At 39.5% G+C, this 18,312-nt stretch overlaps 3 protein-coding genes across 6 annotated transcripts in view; 1 reads left to right on the forward strand and 2 right to left on the reverse strand.

Annotated features, from left to right (window-relative positions):
* LOC135207798 (large ribosomal subunit protein uL6-like) overlaps nucleotides 1-18,312 on the reverse strand; it is a 37,723-nt gene that overhangs the window by 1,951 nt on the left and 17,460 nt on the right. The window lies entirely within an intron of this gene.
* Nucleotides 2,343-3,852, forward strand: LOC135207794 (large ribosomal subunit protein uL6-like). Its single transcript, XM_064239618.1, has 4 exons — nucleotides 2,343-2,514; nucleotides 2,655-2,780; nucleotides 3,160-3,373; nucleotides 3,731-3,852. Exons 1-4 carry the CDS (start codon nucleotides 2,377-2,379, stop codon nucleotides 3,835-3,837), a joined length of 585 nt encoding a protein of 194 aa, XP_064095688.1. The 5' UTR covers nucleotides 2,343-2,376; the 3' UTR covers nucleotides 3,838-3,852.
* LOC135207795 (prefoldin subunit 3-like) lies at nucleotides 9,074-12,475 on the reverse strand (the record flags this gene model as incomplete). Its single annotated transcript, XM_064239619.1, is given in 4 exon segments — nucleotides 9,074-10,972; nucleotides 11,260-11,372; nucleotides 11,908-12,073; nucleotides 12,348-12,475. Coding segments are annotated over 4 exon segments (507 nt in total), but the record flags the coding sequence as incomplete, so codon positions are not given.

The following is an 18,312-nucleotide window of genomic DNA, read 5'->3' on the forward strand; positions in this document are numbered from 1 at the left end:
CCGTCTTTATACACTTTACAATATTCTTTTAATTCACTTCATTGGGTATTGCAGCTGTCGGAGAAGACGATAGAATTTACCAGCAAGTGAAATGGCAAATTAAAAATTTCAGCACTATTCCATTAAAACTGGGATAGTTTTGTTTTTGTAGCACAAAAAAGCGGGACAAAATTCATAAAAGCAAAACAAAGAGGGGAGGGTGAGGGGGGGGGAACATTTTGCTAACTAAAATAAAGGGGGGACAGATGTTCAAAAAGCGGGACTGTCCCGCCTAAAAGCCGAACTCTGTCACATAATACAGTATGATTAGCAAACTGATAAACGGATACAGCTAACTGCCGTACCTACAGCACGTCAAGAGCGCATACGGCACCACTGACAGAATCTGCCGAACCCCCACCACACTATGTTATTTGTACGGCAGGAAGTCTGAAATTGGCGCATGTGCAATTCACTGCCGTATCAATATCTACCGCGATTGGGATACGGCTGCCGTACCAACATCCTGTGCCCAATGGTTAAAGTAAAATTTTACCATTTGAGACAATCCTGGGCCTGCTGGGCTGGCTACAAACCATGGCACAATGCACTGACAAGGCACTGTGCTAACTTACAATAGTTAGCTATTGTTTAAACAGGTGAAGACTTAAGCTATCTGTTGTGGCTTCCATGTCAGTCGACGCGAAGTCGTCCTAACCACTTGTTCCCAACCTAATCAATCCTGAGTTTTGCAAATCTCAGTAGTAATGGGCTTAAGTAGAACATCCCACAACTTTTGATTGTGGATGGTGGTAAATTTTTTATAGGAAATAAGCATCTGGTTGTTTGTGCGGTAGATCTAAGCCATTATACTGCGGCGAACTAGACTGTGGCAGTTGATGTTTTTCTATAGAATTTTACCTTGTGAACAAGAATTTCAAGTAATATTTTTCAGCCGGCTGTAATTAACCTGTAATTTATCTTTGAACTCTATCCTACAGTAAGGGGGACCGATGGGAATGTGGGTTTGGATGGGGTAAAACACTTGGGAGAATTATGCCTTGAACTCTATCCTACGATAAGGGGGGCCGATGGGAAAGTGGGTTTATTGGGTGGGGTAAAACACTTTGGGGAAGGTTTTGCCATGTTATTTCCTCTTATTCATGACATTTGAAACACGAAATACAAGCTGAAATAAACCGATAATGGAGCCATTACATAGCCAAAATCCACCTATTACTACTGCTATTACGATGCCAAATCCTACTGCGCAGCGCCATGTTATAGGAGACTAAGGAGAGCTTTTGTTTCAGTCACCGACTCCTTACCGATGTTGCAAGGGGGGCTACGGGGGCGGAGCCCCTCCGGTCAGGTAACACGTTCTTCTAGGTTAGTTTAGGTTAATATCATAACCTATATGTTATGCTCCCTGCTGGTTAAGTATCCCACACCCCCTGCCAGAATTCAAACATGCGGTTTGTTTACGTTTCTTGGCCCTGAACCAAAACTAGAAGATTGTTCAGTCGAAGTAGACTGTGGCAGTTGACGTTTTCCTATGTTATTTCACTTACTTTACAAGAGTTTAAGGTAATATTTTGCCAGTTGCTATAACTAATCTGTTATTTACCTTTGAACTGTATGTTGGTACATCGCACCCCTTGTACCGTCATGTAGTCTTCAAAGGTAAATTACGGTGTAATTACAGTCGGCTGAATAAATATTACTTTTAAATTCTTGTTCAGTAATTAAAATAACCTAGGAAAACGTCAACTGCCAGTCTACTTTACTGCGGAATGAGGGCTTAGAATTACCGTTTGTGTCGCTGTTTATAGCATTACATCTTGGAGCATAAAAAGTTAAATTTTTAGGGCAGGAAATGTAGGTTGGGCATAAAAGTTTCATCAATCCATGTATGTGATTGGTTCATGTTTTCAAACCCAGGAAATTGCAGTTTCTCTTTAAATACCCGCGGTGTCTCTTTTACTTAGGTTAAACTTTGTATATTTGTTAAAATAAAATGTCCCTAAGAATTCTCAAGGGAAAAGTTAAAAAAAATTGCAGAGACAGTGCTAACATGTGGGACCAGATAATGAATGTCATTGTTGTCCTCTTTCACACCTCAGTAGCACAAATTTCAGGCCACCAGAATTAATGTAAACAGTGGCAGCCAGATAGAAAATGACTTGGTTATGAAATAAAGCCAAAACATTATTTCAGGCCAGTAGAATGTCCAACCCACATTTATGAGTGTCTCTGATTTCTGCACATCTTGGTGACGTTTCAGCAAAATATTTTTTTAAATTTAGTTTTGAAGAATTGAAGGTTTGTAGTATAGCGCAGATACTTTTTTGTGAAGGGTGACATATTGATATTGACCTTTATATTTCAGTCGCCACCATGAAGACCATCATTACTTCACAAACCGTTGACATCCCCATGGGGGTTGACTGCCGAGTGAAAAGAAGGGTATGCACTGTTAAGGGACCCCGTGGTATGCTCACGCGTTCCTTCAAGGACATGAAAATTGACATGAAGGTAGGATTGGAATTCTGTATGAACATAACTTGCAAGTTGTCGATAATTGTAACTAATGATTTGATAAGGCTGTTTTTGCCAAGATAAGTTGTTTTTGCTGGTCAATAGTGGAGATATTGTACAATACTCTTTCTTTTCAGGCAATCACTTCAAAGAAGGGTAAGATTACTGTAAATGTGGAGAAGTGGTACGGAAACCGCAAGGAGGTAGCTGCCGTGAGGACTGTTTGCAGTCACATTAGTAACATGGTTACTGGTGTCACAAGGGTAAGTAAGGCCTGAGTTCTAAACATATGAGATTTAGCATCATTTGTTGTTCCTGGTTTGGAATAATTTAGTCGCTTTAAGTAAAAGTTGGAACTGATAAGCTCAGGAATGACTTGTAATCTGAATAAATTGATTAACTCCTTTTTTTGACTGTGTCTTGCAATTTAAGATTTCCGAGAATTTGGTCTTCATTAGTAAGAAATATAATGGGGTGTGTGTGTGTGAGAGTTTATAAACTAAAATTTTTCTGTAAATTAATTTATAGGATTGAGATTGTGACACATTATGAATAGGTTCCCTTAACATTGTCTTAGCAGTAGCGTGGGTTTGTTAAAACATTGATTATATATTTTAATGTATGTTCAACATACATTTCCAGGGCTACCAATACAAGATGCGTGCTGTATATGCTCACTTCCCCATCAACTGCGTCATCTCCAACAGCGGGAGCACTGTTGAAATTAGGAACTTCTTGGGTGAGAAATACATCCGCAAAGTGAATATGGAGCCCGGTGTCAGCATTGCAGCTTCTCCCAAGCAGAAGGACGAGTTCATTGTGGAAGGCAATGACATTGAGAAGGTTTCCCTGTCTGGTAAGTGCTGTGTGACATTACGTTTGAATCTTGTCCATTTAGTGTGCTTGAGGGTAAGAATAATTTTTTAAACAATCTGCAACTTTTATAAGTATCTTGGGATATTGTAGTGATTATAGTTAAGACATGGATATAGTACTAGTCATTGATAGGCATTGTCTTTGGATGTGTCCATTATATTAATAGTAGAAGTTTTAATCTTTGTATATCTAGGAAAGATATATTTAAAAAAGACTACTAGTTAATATTTTTGTTATTGAGTACTGTACATTTAGAAATGGTTTAGGCAAGAGAGGCATTAATCTTAGTTGCTTCTACGGACACTCCCTTTTACTCAACAGACTTTTCTTATTTCAGCTGCCAAAATCCAGCAGAGCACAACTGTCAAACATAAAGATATTCGTAAGTTCTTAGATGGTATTTATGTATCAGAAAAGGGCAATGTTGAAAGTGCTGATGAATAAAAGAAATGGCAGTTATATGCTTTTCATAAACCAAATGTAAGTTAAGTATTTTTGTTTTCCATCGTAGTTTTGTTTCATTAAGAAGTGAAGTAATGCATTTCAGATATAATACCATTTTTATGAAATTAAGATACTGTGTTCAGAGTGAGATGATGAAAAGTGCAGCAGCGGGGTCATAATGAAAGCTAAAAAATAACTTCCACAGTACATGTTTTTGCCATCTCTTAGAACTGACTGCTGATTGTGTTGAATCATAACTGAACTATCCTGATTGAAGATGAGAATATAGATAAAAAAAAAAATGGTTTAGGATGGGGAAGAAAATGTGAACAGGAAGAAAGTTTAACAATGGCTTTTAGGATATGTGCATAATTTGTTGAACAATCCATCATTGTTCAATATGAGATCTGCCCTTTAAAGGGTTGCTGCTTTCAGTTGTAGGCATTATACAACATCAGCTGCAGCTCCTTCCATTCCTATTACTGTTCCTCTATTCATACTCCTTGTTTTATATAATTCCGTCTACCCTCTTATAATTTGTTTCATGGTGCAACTGCAAGGTTTTCCTCCGTTGCACCTTTCAAACATTTTTCCTCTCGGCTCTGAAGGACCTTCTAGGCGCCAGTGCTTGGCCTTCATCCTAAAACTATCAGTATGAGGTCTGAAAGGTATAAAGGCTTGAACTAATTACTTTCTCAAAGTAAAAAGTATATGAATTAGTTTTAAAAACTTTTCAGTCTCAGTTTAACAGCATGCTGAGCACCACTATAAGTACCTTAAAAGTAGATACCTGGCCTCACCAATACCCTCCCAGTCATTTGTAGAAAAGCTCAAAACCCTTATAGATATTAATTAGAACATTATTAAAAGATATAAGAGGTGAGACTGACCAAGACCCGTTTGCTAAACAGTGAGATTCCCTCTTGGGTAGTCTTGTTCTTTTGAGTAAAACAAAGATTTTATACTACATATATAACTTGGATGATGTTTGAAGCAATTTTCTTTGATAACTGAATTTATTTCATATGTGGAGTTTGGTTTTAATTTAAAACTGATAAAGCTGTGTGCAATGAGAGTATCAGATAAGAAGCCCCAAAAAATGCTACGTCAGTAAGCAAAAGGTCTCGCCCAAGACTTCAGCCACAGTAGGTAATTGTTCTGAAACTATGCGCTACTGGTGATCAAATAATTTTGTTCGTTGGTCGTTTATGTTTGTATGTGTAGTGTAATCAATGCTGTGTACAAGTAATGATAAAGGAATCCACAATAACTAGCCTGCCAACTGGAAGTGACTGGCAGCGCATAGTTACTCTTTTGTAACAAAAAAGTGGAAGTCCAACTTGTAAATGATAAAGAAAGATAGTTTTATGATATACCCAATGTCATATGGAAATTTAGAGGAAATTTCTACAGATAGAGAAAATTTCTACAGATATGTAAAAGGTTTATCAGCTGGCTATTTAGTAAACTTTTTGCAGTACGTAGCTATATTTAAAATATAACATTTGGATGAGCTTAGAGGAATAAAGCTGGAAGAGCAAGCACTTCCATGAAACACGTAGAGTTGGTTCTCAATAAATTTCCCCTGAATATATGTAAACAAAAATTGTGGGAAATAGTATACAAAGAAAAGGCACTGCACAATTTCAGTAGGAAATTGTGAGGAATGTTAAACGTGGCCGAGGTTCTTTCAGTAAGGCAGCGAGAAATTGTTGAAATTATTAATTGTCAGGTGGGCTTTGTACCGGAGGTCAATACACTGAGGAAGAGCATCAGGCAGTGAAGAGGGTACTAGTACTATTGCACTTATGTTTATCTTGGAAAACAAGTGATGGAACTCTACCATAATACCAGTTCTAGAGTAAAGACATTGTCAAGTATTTCAGAGGAATTTTAGAAAGTTTTTTTCTATTAAATATAAAAAAAAAAATCCTTGTGTAGTTAGATCCTTAAAGTTAATGGAGTTTACTACAAGCCGTACAGATAAGCAGGCCTTGAGATCACCTCTGCACAGATCACCCAGTGTTACTGGCTTCATCTGAAGATTTTGTTGAAATGCTTCAAGCGCCTCAGTGACGTGATTGGTATGGTCTTGACCTACCACCTTGGTGGCCGCGAGTTCGATTCTCGCCCATTCCATTGAGGTGTTAGAGATGTGCATTTCTGGTGATTCAGGTTCACTCTTGACGAGGTTGGGGAAGTCACATGAAGCCGTTGGTCCCGTTGCTGAATAATCACTGTTTCCATGCAACGTAAAAACATCATGCAAACAAAAGTTGAAATGCTTCAAAATCCCCATATATAACATACACCCTTTTTGTTGATGACCTATCGATTTCCTTTGCAGCATCAAGGATGGCAGTGGCTGAACGCCGCCTTCAGCTCTGCATTGATAATATAGTAAAATGGGCTGAGGTTAATGGTTTTAGATTTTCTGCCAGTGAAACATTAACTGCACTTTTGTCGTATAAGGGGAATCCACCCTGATCCAGATCTGTTCATTCATAGGCAGAGAATTCCATGTGTTGGTGAAACAAAGTTTCTTGGCTTGATTTTTGATAGCAAGCTGACCTGGACTCCACATCTGAGATATATTATGACAAAATGCTTGAAAGTCCTGTCTCACACTTCGTGGGGTGCAGACTGAACTCAGATGTTGAGATTATATAAAGCCTTGGTCTTTCTCAAAATAAAGTAATGGGTGTGAGGTGGACAGTTCTGCGAAGCCAAATAGCCTTAAAATGCTCAACTCAATTCATCATGGAGGAATACGGTTGTGTACTGGAGCATTTAAATCATCTCCCACCAAGAGCATGCTTGTAGATGCTGATGAGGTGCCACTGGATCTTCATTTTAAGTGTCTGCTGGTATAGATTCCAGAGGCTACCTAAGTCTCTAACCAGCATTTGTATGAGAAATTAAAGGCATTGGAAGTTTTATGAAAGTCCCCCAAGCAACCTCATCCATTTACTTAGAGTAAATTTTATTGTCCGTGAATTAAATATGCCAGGAATCGAGATTTTACCAGCAAAATACTCAGTCCCCCCTGGAACTTTCCAGAGGTAAAATTTTGTAGAAATTTTAATTTTACCAAGACAGAATTGTCCAGTGAAGCCATGCGGTCAATATTTTTAGAACACACTTTGCAACATGATAACTCCTGTAGTTTTCACGGATGGCTCAAAGTCAGGTGCTGGCGTCGGCTTTGGTGTAGTCTTCCCTGATGTAGAGAGAAGCGGCAGGCTATCATCAGTTGCATCGATTTCTACAGCGGAATTATTTGGAATTTTAAAGGCTTTAAAGGAAGTTTTAATTCGGAATGAAAGTAATTTTATTATATATTATGACTCAAGAAGTGTTCTTCTGTCGCTGGAATCTTTTAACTCTTTGATTTTAGATATATTAGAATGGCTGCTTTTACTGAAAAGAAGAGGGAATGAAATAAAGTTCTGTTGGGTGCCTTCTTATGTTGGGGTGACGGGGAATGAGAAAGCTGACCAACTTGCAGTCTGCGGTCAGCTTCCCAGAACCCACAAGATGCCTACTGCCATATCGGGATTTGTATTCTCTAGTAGGTCAGAGAATTAAAAAATGTTGGCACTCCCAGTTGGAGGATATTTTAAATACTAAAAAATGTAGTATCACGTCATCAGTCTCCTTGGTCATATCCGTATATGCCAAGGAGACAGGAAACGATGTTGTGCAGATTGAGGATTGGACATAAAAGACTTACACATGGGTTCTTGATGTCTCGTGAAAATCCTCCGTTTTGCGAGAACTGTACTGTGCCCTTGACTGTGAGACATTTGCTGGTTGAATGTCCCAGACTTGGGAATTTGAGACATAGGTGCCTGTCTTGGGGATGTGGTAGAGGAGGTAATTTTATCCTATCTACAATTCTTGGAAAGGATTGTAATATAGAGCAGTTATATATCTTTATGAGGGAGGCTGGCCTCCTCAACAAAATTTAGATTATATAATAGAATATCTAAGTAAGAGTTTATATATTTGAACAACTTTATTCATATACAGTGGTCCCCTACCAGACTCCCCGTGAATAGTTAGAACCTGCGAATGTTTGGAACCCCATAAAAACGCTAAAAACAGCCTATTTTATTAGTTAAAACTCAAGAAAAACCACTACAAATGTTCATACTTGGTTTTTTAATAGTTTTATTACAAAAAGTGCATTTCATGATGAAATTCATAAAAAAACCCCCAGGAATTTGTGGATATTTCTCATAGAAAAATACTGCGAATGCGCGAATTTTCCGTGAACAATGCGGGAAACGTTCCCGAAACAAATCCACGAATATGAGCCCTACACTGTACATACATTTTTAGATTTTTCATATTAAATTACTTTTAGATTTAATTCTACCTTTTACCTAAATTTATTTCGGTGTCAATAACCGAGATGTTTTGACACCAGTTTTTAACAGACGAATCAATCAATCAAATGCTTCAAAAGGTGGAAGATTGAGTGAAGACTAAAGGGCTGAAATTAGTGTTAGTAAAATAATCGTCATTTGTTCAAGTACAAAATTAATTTGGGAAGGATTTGAATATTCTGCTATAGATTGAGACTCCTTTACTATGATGTGGATCTAAAGCTAGTTTTATCTGCTGCTGAGCCATACACAACTTTCCGATATGTACTGGTAAGTATCAAGTCTGAAATAGCAGTTACAACATTCTATTATTGAATGTTTTGTGCCTGAATTAATACTGCATTTTGCTTAGAGTACAGAGCAGAAACTACAGGAGGCATCTGAAGAAACATCAGTCGTTTTTGAAACTTTATTGTTGGAAGGGATGAAGTAAATGGAAGATTTCCATCACACAACTTTCAGAAGGTACACTGTAAATATTAATTAGCTTGTGGTTTTGTTTTATAGGTTTGTCACAGTTTTTCCGAGATCGTTAATATTTATCCAAGCTGAAAATTAATAGTACACAGCAATACTGTTTTGAACTGTTCCAGTCTTTAGTTTCCCAGGATTTTTTAATCTACCCGGAAAAGCAGTTACAGCACAGTCTCATTTCGATACACTATTGCCACAAGATTTCAGCACACTGAGTGATGGGTTTTATATATTTTATCAGTCTCAGGCAAAAACACACACGATTTTAATTGATCATGGTTCTCTGATGGCCACCCCTCATGCAATGGCAGTTCACAAAGTAACATTCCTTTACACAACTAAATCACAATTTGGTTTAGAAAATGACAAGGAACATCAGAGCACTTTTTATTTTTTCACCAGAGGTTGTAACAAATTACTGTGGATCTTTTAGAAGGCAACATAGTGTTTCCAGTTTCAAACATCTGCAGAACAAGCAAAACGTAAAAACACAAAGATACTGTACTCTGGAGTGTACAAGAGTAATACGTAGTGTACAGGTGATTAAGATATGGTTATTTGTTTATAAGAGGATACTCTTGGAAATACTTAAAAGGAAGAGGGGTGCCTAAGAATTTGAAAAATAAAAAATTATCAATTGGTAAGCTAACATTTTAGCAGAATTTCATAGTTTTGAGCAATTTAAAATATGGATTTTTCTCACATTGCTTCACAAAGGGCCTTTGAGCACCAAGTTTAGAGTTAATGCAGATGCTTGTAGCTAATGATTGTACATACTTTACCATTTACTGGAACTTACTCAATATAAAGCCATCCCATAAAAAACAAGTTCGCCAATGAAGTTTAATGCCACTCGAATTACTCATAATCAGATCTTTTACTAGTACACAATCCATGTAAAAGGTGGTTACAATGATGTAAGAATGGGAAGGTTAGACATGAGTAACCATGCTCATCATGGTACAATTTTAATTGATGTTATATTAGTGGCACCTCAACTTAAGGCAACCCTAACTTACTGGATGTGTGCGAGGCCTGTGGTTAGAAGAAGCGTAATTGCACTGGTATATGTACTACAGAATTGGAAATCTTTGTTAACCATGCCAAATCAAGCAAAAACAGTTTATTACATGAATCTTTGTTTTCGAAGTGATGATTGCCCATGAAAATCTCATGTTTTGTTGCGTGAGTAAGCATTCTGGAATTCTCAAGTTTGAAATATTGCCTGATTACTTCAATACCCACCACTGGAATTCAATGGCGACGACTGACTGAAATGTCAGGAGTCACCGCAAGCCTCACTACACTTCAATCATCTTCAAGGCAAGATTACAAAAAATTTGGGTACATTATCAAATAGTTAGGTATTATCCTTGACATGTACTGTATTTAATTCACTACTGTTTATTTTGTCTTCAAGGGAAGAATTTGTGGTGTATGTAATTATCAGACTATTGGGGACTTACTTGGTGAGTTTGTAAAGTTATTAAAAACAAGGATGTTTATGGTCTTTTTCTTCCTGCTGTAAGTTTTTTTTATTTTTTTTTTTATTTTGAGAATCTCATTAGCATACGCAGATACAATGCTGCAGTCAGCTACATTTTTGTTTGCCTATCTTATGTAGTACATAATGTATTTTACATAATTTTTGAGGCTATTTCATTTTGCATATACATTTTACATAATTTTTGAGGCTATTTCATTTTGCATATACAGTACAGCTCTTGAAACATTAGTAGAAAACTATACGGTATGCGAGTTGGCTCCAGTGTATTGCATATTCTATATGGAAATTTTGAAGTAGTGATAGGTAAAGCTTTGCTGCTTATCAGGGAGGGGAGAACCCTCAAATGTCCATTAAGTAGAGATGCCACTTATTGCCTAACTATAGTTGCTACCTATACTCATGAATATTCACAGCACTGGGTACTAAAATGGCTTTCATATATAGAAGGGAAAGTGGCGAAACAAAAAGACATCCTTCACTGGTCAAGCATTTCTTGCGATACCATGCAAACATTGATGTAATTATCCACTTTAACACAATCGAAGTATAAGATTAGAGAATAACACAGTACAGTACTTTTTTTTCTTTAAACTCAAGAGGATTGTTCAACCCTGCCCACGAAACAATTAAAACAAAAACCATTAAGGTAGAACGCTACTCTTTTTAGGCCTTTTCCTCCTCTTTGGCTCTTTGCACACGACGTCTTTTAACATCCCAATTGAAGATGCGGGCCATTGTAACTTCGGTTGTTGTTCCCTGGTTTCTGAAAATAAAATTTTACATGACAGTTTTTGTGCGAGCCCTACAATCTGGAATATACTTTTTATTTTAAAATAATTTGTACTTCATAAACTGCTTTCATAAATTATTTATATCAAGGCATCAACTACTGAAAAGGTATTACAGAAACAAGGGAAACAAGTGGCTAAAATTTGGCTTGAAATAAAAAGAAGCATATAATGACCCAAGGCAGCATGAAATTTCTGCCACGTATACATAGTTCATTACAACATTAAAACAAGCAACTCGGCTATCGTCTAAACAGCTTACCTAAGATAATCCAAATCATGTTCAACCTGTTTCAAATTCTTTGAGGCATTACTTAAATTTTTTGATAATAGACATTCTGCATCTTCAAGATCATACTCCAACATAACATTAGCCTGTGAACACACAAAAAAGAAGATTATACACTATACAAGTACATTACGTTTTTAAAACACAGTACATAAGCAATTTGGCATTATATTCTGGTTTTCAGTAATTTTCCTTGTGTAAGTTAGATTGGCTTAACTTTTTCACACTGAAACATTATCATACTTTTATGGTATGTGACAACAGACTCATATGTAACAATATATATTCAAATATGAAATCAAAATAGGTACTATAGCACAATACTTGTCACAAAATCATTAAATGACAGATATTTCATCCTAACATCATTTCCTCGAATACAAACTGGTATAGTGCCATTGCTTACAAATACTACCATAATACACGCCTCAGCGGCGTGGTTGGTATGGTATTAGTGTCCCACCTCGGTGGTCAAGAGTTTGATTCTCGGCCATTCCATTGAGGAGTGAGAGATGTGTATTTCTGGTGACAGAAGTGTCACATAAAGCTGTTGGTCCCGTTGCTGAATAACCACTGGTTCCATACAACGTAAAACACCATACAAACAAACATAATACTTACACCAAGCCAAAGGCAGACGCGATCAGTGGGTGGAATTTTGGCTTTCATGTACACCTGGTCCGATAAGAGGAAGTTTGTTTCTATGGCATCTGAAGCATCTTTCCGCGACTTCATTTCTTTCACTATCTGCAGGGTACTTTTGATATCTGGTATTTGTGATTTTAACCTGAAACAACAAAGATCATAACAGTGACGTGGTGCTGGCTACAATCTACAATATGTAGCATTGTTTAATTATTTCTGTAATTTTATGGAGGGGTAACATACAACATTCAATGAATTCTCTCTTTCAGGCTACAATAAATTTTCCTCATTGCATATCAGCAAAACTACCTGATAATATTCCAGCAATGCAAAGCAACTTTGAAAGAAACTACAGGTAACGTGCAAAATTTCCTTAAAAAAAATGTTAACTGCATTAAATTCTGAGTGAGACTTACTTTCTACGTTTGGCTTGTAGGTGCAATTCCATAAATTTATACTTATTTAGTTGTTCATCGAGTCTCTTAATTACAAGCTGGGCATTGTTGCCGTTGTCCTCCTTGCTCATAAATGCATCCACATCATCCTGTAAACAAAACAAAAAAAATTGAATATAGGCTTACTCGTACAAACAAACCTCCAAATGCTGAAAATAAATAATTTTTCTTTTTCCAGTGATACTTAAAGAGTCATCAAAATCTTTTAAAAACTTGAACAGAATAACCATAGCCTAGGCTTGCACAAAAATAAAGATCCTAACAGTGCTGAATGACCTCGTAGGTCCCAGTGTTTATCCTTTGCCCTAAATTAGTATATGTACATTCCAGCCCATCTACTCCTAGGTTACTCTCTGTAATAGCAAATAGTAAGATGGAAGAGGACCTAACCAGACTTACTTTTTTCGGTAATTCTTCAGAAGCAAGCCGCATCACCAGTTTCTAAAAGACAATTAACAATCCTTCATTTAATGGTGTTTTTTCAGTGAATCTCATCTTCTTTTCTTGAGGAAAATGATATTGTTATGATACAATAAAGTTTGTTCATACTTACCTGGCAGATATATATATAGCTGTATTTTCTGAAGTCCGACAGAATTTTAAAAACTTCCGACACACGCAGTGGTCGGCCAGGTGGTTAGTACCCATTCCCGCCGCTGGGAGGCGGGTATCAGGAACCATTCCCATTTTCTATTCATAATTTTTATTTCCACTGTCCCCTGAGGGGAGGTGGGTGGGTACTTGATTATATATATCTGCCAGGTAAGTATGAACAAACTTTATTGTATCATAACAATATCATTTTGTTCATGAAACTTACCTGTCAGATATATATATAGCTGAATCCCACCTTTGGAGGTGGGAAGGGACAGAATAGAAGGATTTTGGGAAACAAATGCATGCAGATGATTTACATCTTGGTTCCACCTGTTAGCATAGCTGGCTTCGTGGTTACTGCCACGTAAGTCTGCTTGTGCTACTAGAGTTGCCAGCGAGGTAGAGACCTATATAGCTGGTGCACTCCAGATGATCTGTCAACAGGGGCGAGACCACGACGTGACTAGACCATATTGACCATACCATGAGGGCTAAGAAGTAAAATAAATATATATATATATAAATATATATATCACCACCTGACCAACCTAGCCAAAGTTAAGGTGTGTTAACTTAGGCTTAAGAGTTAAGAAGTCGCCGTTGTCGGCGACTCAACAACTAAATTAAGAGCTCTTCCTAACCATTTTCTACAGGATAGGATGAGTGGTACTTCTTGCCCCCAAGATTGTGTCTGCAGACACGTATGGCCCTAGCGAGCAGCAGATCTCATATGCCATCTTCACATCTCGCAGGGAGTGTGAAGTGAACAACAGAGTTGCTTCGCTAAAACATGGTACTCAGGATGTTGCTGAGTGCCATGCTCTGTTGAAATGCTTCCGAGGCCGCGCCCTCACCTCGTGAGCATTCAGATAAAAGATTTCAAATCTTTGTGCAAACACAATGAACAGGAGCATTTTGAAAGAAACTCCTAACATAAAGCCAGGCTGTTCTTCGATATGGGCAAGTCTGGTCTTTTTCGGAACACTGCAGATGCCCGATTGACTTCGACTTTCTTGAGTTTTATGTAGATAAAACTTGAGAGACCCGACAGGGCACAGGACTCTCTCTGGCTCCTGCCCACTAACTTGTGCCATCCTTGCTTCCAAGCTCCTGGCCCAAGGACAAAAGAAAACGGGTGGGTTACATCTTTAGGGCCACAACAGAAGGGTTAGAGAGCACACCGCCTTGTGTTCTCTAAAGCCAAAACTTGTGACGATGGCTTAAAATCTCACTAACCCTCTTTGTCGTATCTAGGGTGGTTAGAAGAAGGCCTTCCTGATCACACTGCAAGAAGTTAACAGGTAGGAGAGGTTCGAATGCTTTGACATCAAGAACTTCAGACTACGTCTAAGTTCCATATTGAAAGCTTCGATCTGGACATGCACAGTCAGTCCGTCTGTACTAAAGTCAGGTGACCGACCAGTTGACCAGTCAGACGAATCAAGGACAGCAAGGCTGTACCCTGAAGACCATAAGGCACTATTCTTCGCTGAAGGATGAGTGTCTGGACTGCCTGGGCGATTCAATCTAAGCAAACCTTGGGGGTGTATCAACGCAACCCAACGTCGTCAGCGAATCAACTCCTGACTCGAGCTTCTGGTGCCAGGAGAAAGGAGCGAGGAGCAAAAAGGCGATTCAGTCCCGAAGGAAGAATGCCTGACAGTCCAACCTGGTCTCATGTTACACGATCATCGGGGGTGTATAAACGCAACCGACTTCGTCAACAAGAAACTCAGGGCTACTATATGTCGCCTGATCTCGCACGAGTGTCTGACTCCGAGAAAACAGGTGAGACAAAAAGTAGATGGTGAGCGAGGTTCGAGATTCCACAGAACTCAAAGATCGTGAAGGGCTTTGTTGTTTGACAGACGCAAATCTCTGAGCCCAAAGGCCGTCAACAACATATTTGCGTATTCTTTAATAGTTGTGACTGCCAGCTTATCCCAGGTTCTTCAGACGGAAATGGAAGACGGTAATCTTATTCCTGTCAACATCTCGATAGCCTGAAACGTAGTCAAGACTCAGAGCGGAGAGGTTATAGGTACCTTTCGAGTTAGAGTAGACCGACTCTCTCGGAAAAGGTCCTTGGAAAGTGAACTAGGAAGTATGTGACCTCTGTGAATCCAGGATCCTGAAGGCCAACATGGGGCGATCAGCGTCATTGTCGCTCCCTGTGACGTCATAAATATGATATTGTTAAGATACAATAAAGTTTGTTCATACTTACCTGGCAGATATATATATAGCTGTATTTCTCCGAAGTCCGACAGAATTTCAAAACTCCCGGCTCACGCAGTGGTCGGCCAGGTGGTTAGTACCCATTCCCGCGCTGGGAGGCGGGTGTCAGGAACCATTCCCATTTTCTATTCAGATTTTTCTATTCCCACTGTCTCCTGCGGGGAGGTGGGTGGGTACTTTGATATATATATCTGCCAGGTAAGTATGAACAAACTTTATTGTATCTTAACAATATCATTTTGTTCATGAAACTTACCCAGCAGATATATATATAGCTGAATCCACCTTTGGAGGTAGGGAGAGACAGAAAAGGATTTGGAAACATATTACATGCAGATGGAATAACATCTTGGTTCCTTACCTGTTTAGCATAGCTGACTTCGTGATTACTGTCACCCAAGTCTGCTACTGCTTTACTAGAGTCTCCAGCAAGGTAGTGACCTATATAGCTGGTGAGTTCTAGATGATCTGTCAACGGGAGCGTGACCACAATGTGACTAGACCATTTTGACCATACTATGAGGGCAACGAAGTAAAAATTCACCACCTGACCAGCCTAACAATTTTCATTCCCACATCACTTAGGCTAAAGGAAAGGAAGTCCGGCTCAGGCGGACGACCTTACAACCATAAAAACAATCCATAAAAACTCACCTACCCATTTCCTACAGGGTAGGATGAGTGCTACTTCCCAGCCCCCAACAAAGTGTCTGCTGCGACGTATGGTCCCAAGCGCATAGCAGTTCTCGTATGTCGTCTTCACATCCCGCAGGTAGTGTGAAGCGAACACCGAGTTGCTGCGCCAAAAGGTGGCACTCAGAATGTCATTGAGTGCCATGTTCTTTTGGAAAGCTACCGAGGTAGATATAGCTCTCACTTCATGGCATTCACCTTTCAACAGCTTAACATCAACTGTCTTCGCAAGATGAATGCGCCTGTCTAATGGTGTCTCTCAAGAAGAATGCCAGAGCATTCTTCGACATCGGCAAATCTGGTCTTCTGACCGAACACCATAAGTTGCTCGAAGGACCTCGACATTCCTTCGTTATTTGTAAATAAATCTTGAGAGCCCTGACAGGGCACAGGACTCTCTCTGGTTCGTGTCCAATGATTTCTGCCATACCCTTAATCTCAAAAACTTTTGGGCCAAGGGTTAGCCGGATTTTCATTTTCGCTAGAAACGTAGGACTTAATGAGCAAACAGCATTATGTCCCCTAAAACCAATATGCTTGCTAAAGGCTTGAATTTTCACTAACTCTCTTCGCCGTCGCCAGAGTCGTTAGGAAAATAGTTTTTCTTAGTATAAGATCCCTTAAAGAGGTTCGTTCTGAAGGGTTTCAAACCGATTTGACATTAGGAATTTAAGTACTACATCCAAATTCCATGATGGTAACTTAGGTTGAGGAATCTTTATAGTCTCGAAAGACCTTAAAAGATCGTGGATATCCTTATTATTGCCAAATCAATTCCTCTATGTCTAAAGACTACAGATAACATACTTCTGTAGCCTTTGATTGTTGAGACTGCAAGCTTTAGGTCGTTTCTCAAGTAGAGCAAAAAGTCCGCTATTTGGCTCACAGAGGTCGTGGTAGAGGAAATGTGTGTTCTTCTGCACCAGCTCCTAAACGAAGCCCACTTCGATTGATAGACTCCAAGCGTGGAAGCTCTTCTCCGCATTGGCGATTGCTTTTGCAACCGGTCTAGAAAAACCCCTCGCTCTGACCAACTTTTTGATAGTCTGAATGCAGTCAGACTCAGAGCGGGGAGGTTTCCGTGGTATCTCTCGAAGTGGGGCTGTTTGAGTAGATCTTTCCTCATGGGCAATGTCCTCGGGAAGTCCACTACATAGGTCATGACCTCTGTGAACCACTCCTTTGCTGGCCAGTAAGGAGGAGCGATTAACGTCAATCTCGTCCCTTCTGACATTGCAAACTTTTTCATCACTTCTCCCAGAATCTTGAACGGGGAAATGCGTAAAGATCCATCCCTGTCCAGTCCCAAAGAAGTGCATCTATTGCTACTGCTCCCCGGGTCGAGCACGGGGGAACAATACAACGGAAGCCTCTTTGTTCTCGTTGTCGCAAAGACGTCCACTAGAGGACGTCCCCATAACTTCCACAGCTCTCGACACACATCCTGATGCAGAGTCCACTCGGTCGGCAACAGTTGACCCTGCCGACTGAGGAGATCTGCCCGGACGTTCTCCACGCCTGCAACGAACCTCGTTAGAATCGTTACTTTCTGAGTTCTTGCCCATAACAAGATCTCTCTTGCTAGGTTGAACAATGATCGCGAGTGAGTCCCTCCTTGCTTTTTTATGTATGACAGAGCTGTGGTATTGTCTGAATTTATCTGCACTATCTTGTTTGAGACTTTTTCTTTGAAAAACTGAAGTGCAAGTATATGGCCGCCAGTTCTTTGAGATTTATGTGCAGAAAACACCTGTTCCCCTCTCCAGGTGCCTGACACTTCCTCCCTCCCCTAGTGTACTCCCCACCCGCCCGGTGTGGACGCGTCGGAGAACAACACTAGGTCGGGGCTCTGAAGTTTGAGGGAAGTTCCTTCCGAAAGCTTCACAGGATCGAGCCACCACTTTAGGTGATCCTTTACCTCCTTTGGGATCCTCAAAATTGTCTCCTAAATTTTCTTTTGTCCTTCCAATTCTCCTTCAGGAAAAACTGGAGAGGTCTGAGATGTAGTCTCGCCCCAAGGAAAGAAACTTCTCCAGCGAGGAAATGGTGCCCAGCAGACTCATCCATTCCCTCACCGAGCAATGATTCTTTCCTTTAAGAAGACTGATATTTTTTCTAATCCTTGCTGTTGCCGTCCCTGGACGGAAAAGCTCGAAAAGCCACTGAATCCATCTGAATCCCCAGATACCACCGATGGACTGTGTAGGATCAGCTGCGACTTTTCGAAATCACTAGAAGTCCCAGGGGGGACTTTGCTAGAAAGTTAAGGTTGATTGAAGGTCCTTCAGACACCTTTCTTTCGACGATGCTCGATTAGCCAGTCGTCTATATAGAGAGAATCCTTATGTTTGCAAGATGAAGCCACCTCGCCACATTCTTCATTAGAATTGTGAAAATC

This window comes from Macrobrachium nipponense, chromosome 34, assembly GCF_015104395.2.
Source record: "Macrobrachium nipponense isolate FS-2020 chromosome 34, ASM1510439v2, whole genome shotgun sequence".
Lineage (NCBI taxonomy): Eukaryota > Metazoa > Arthropoda > Malacostraca > Decapoda > Palaemonidae > Macrobrachium > Macrobrachium nipponense.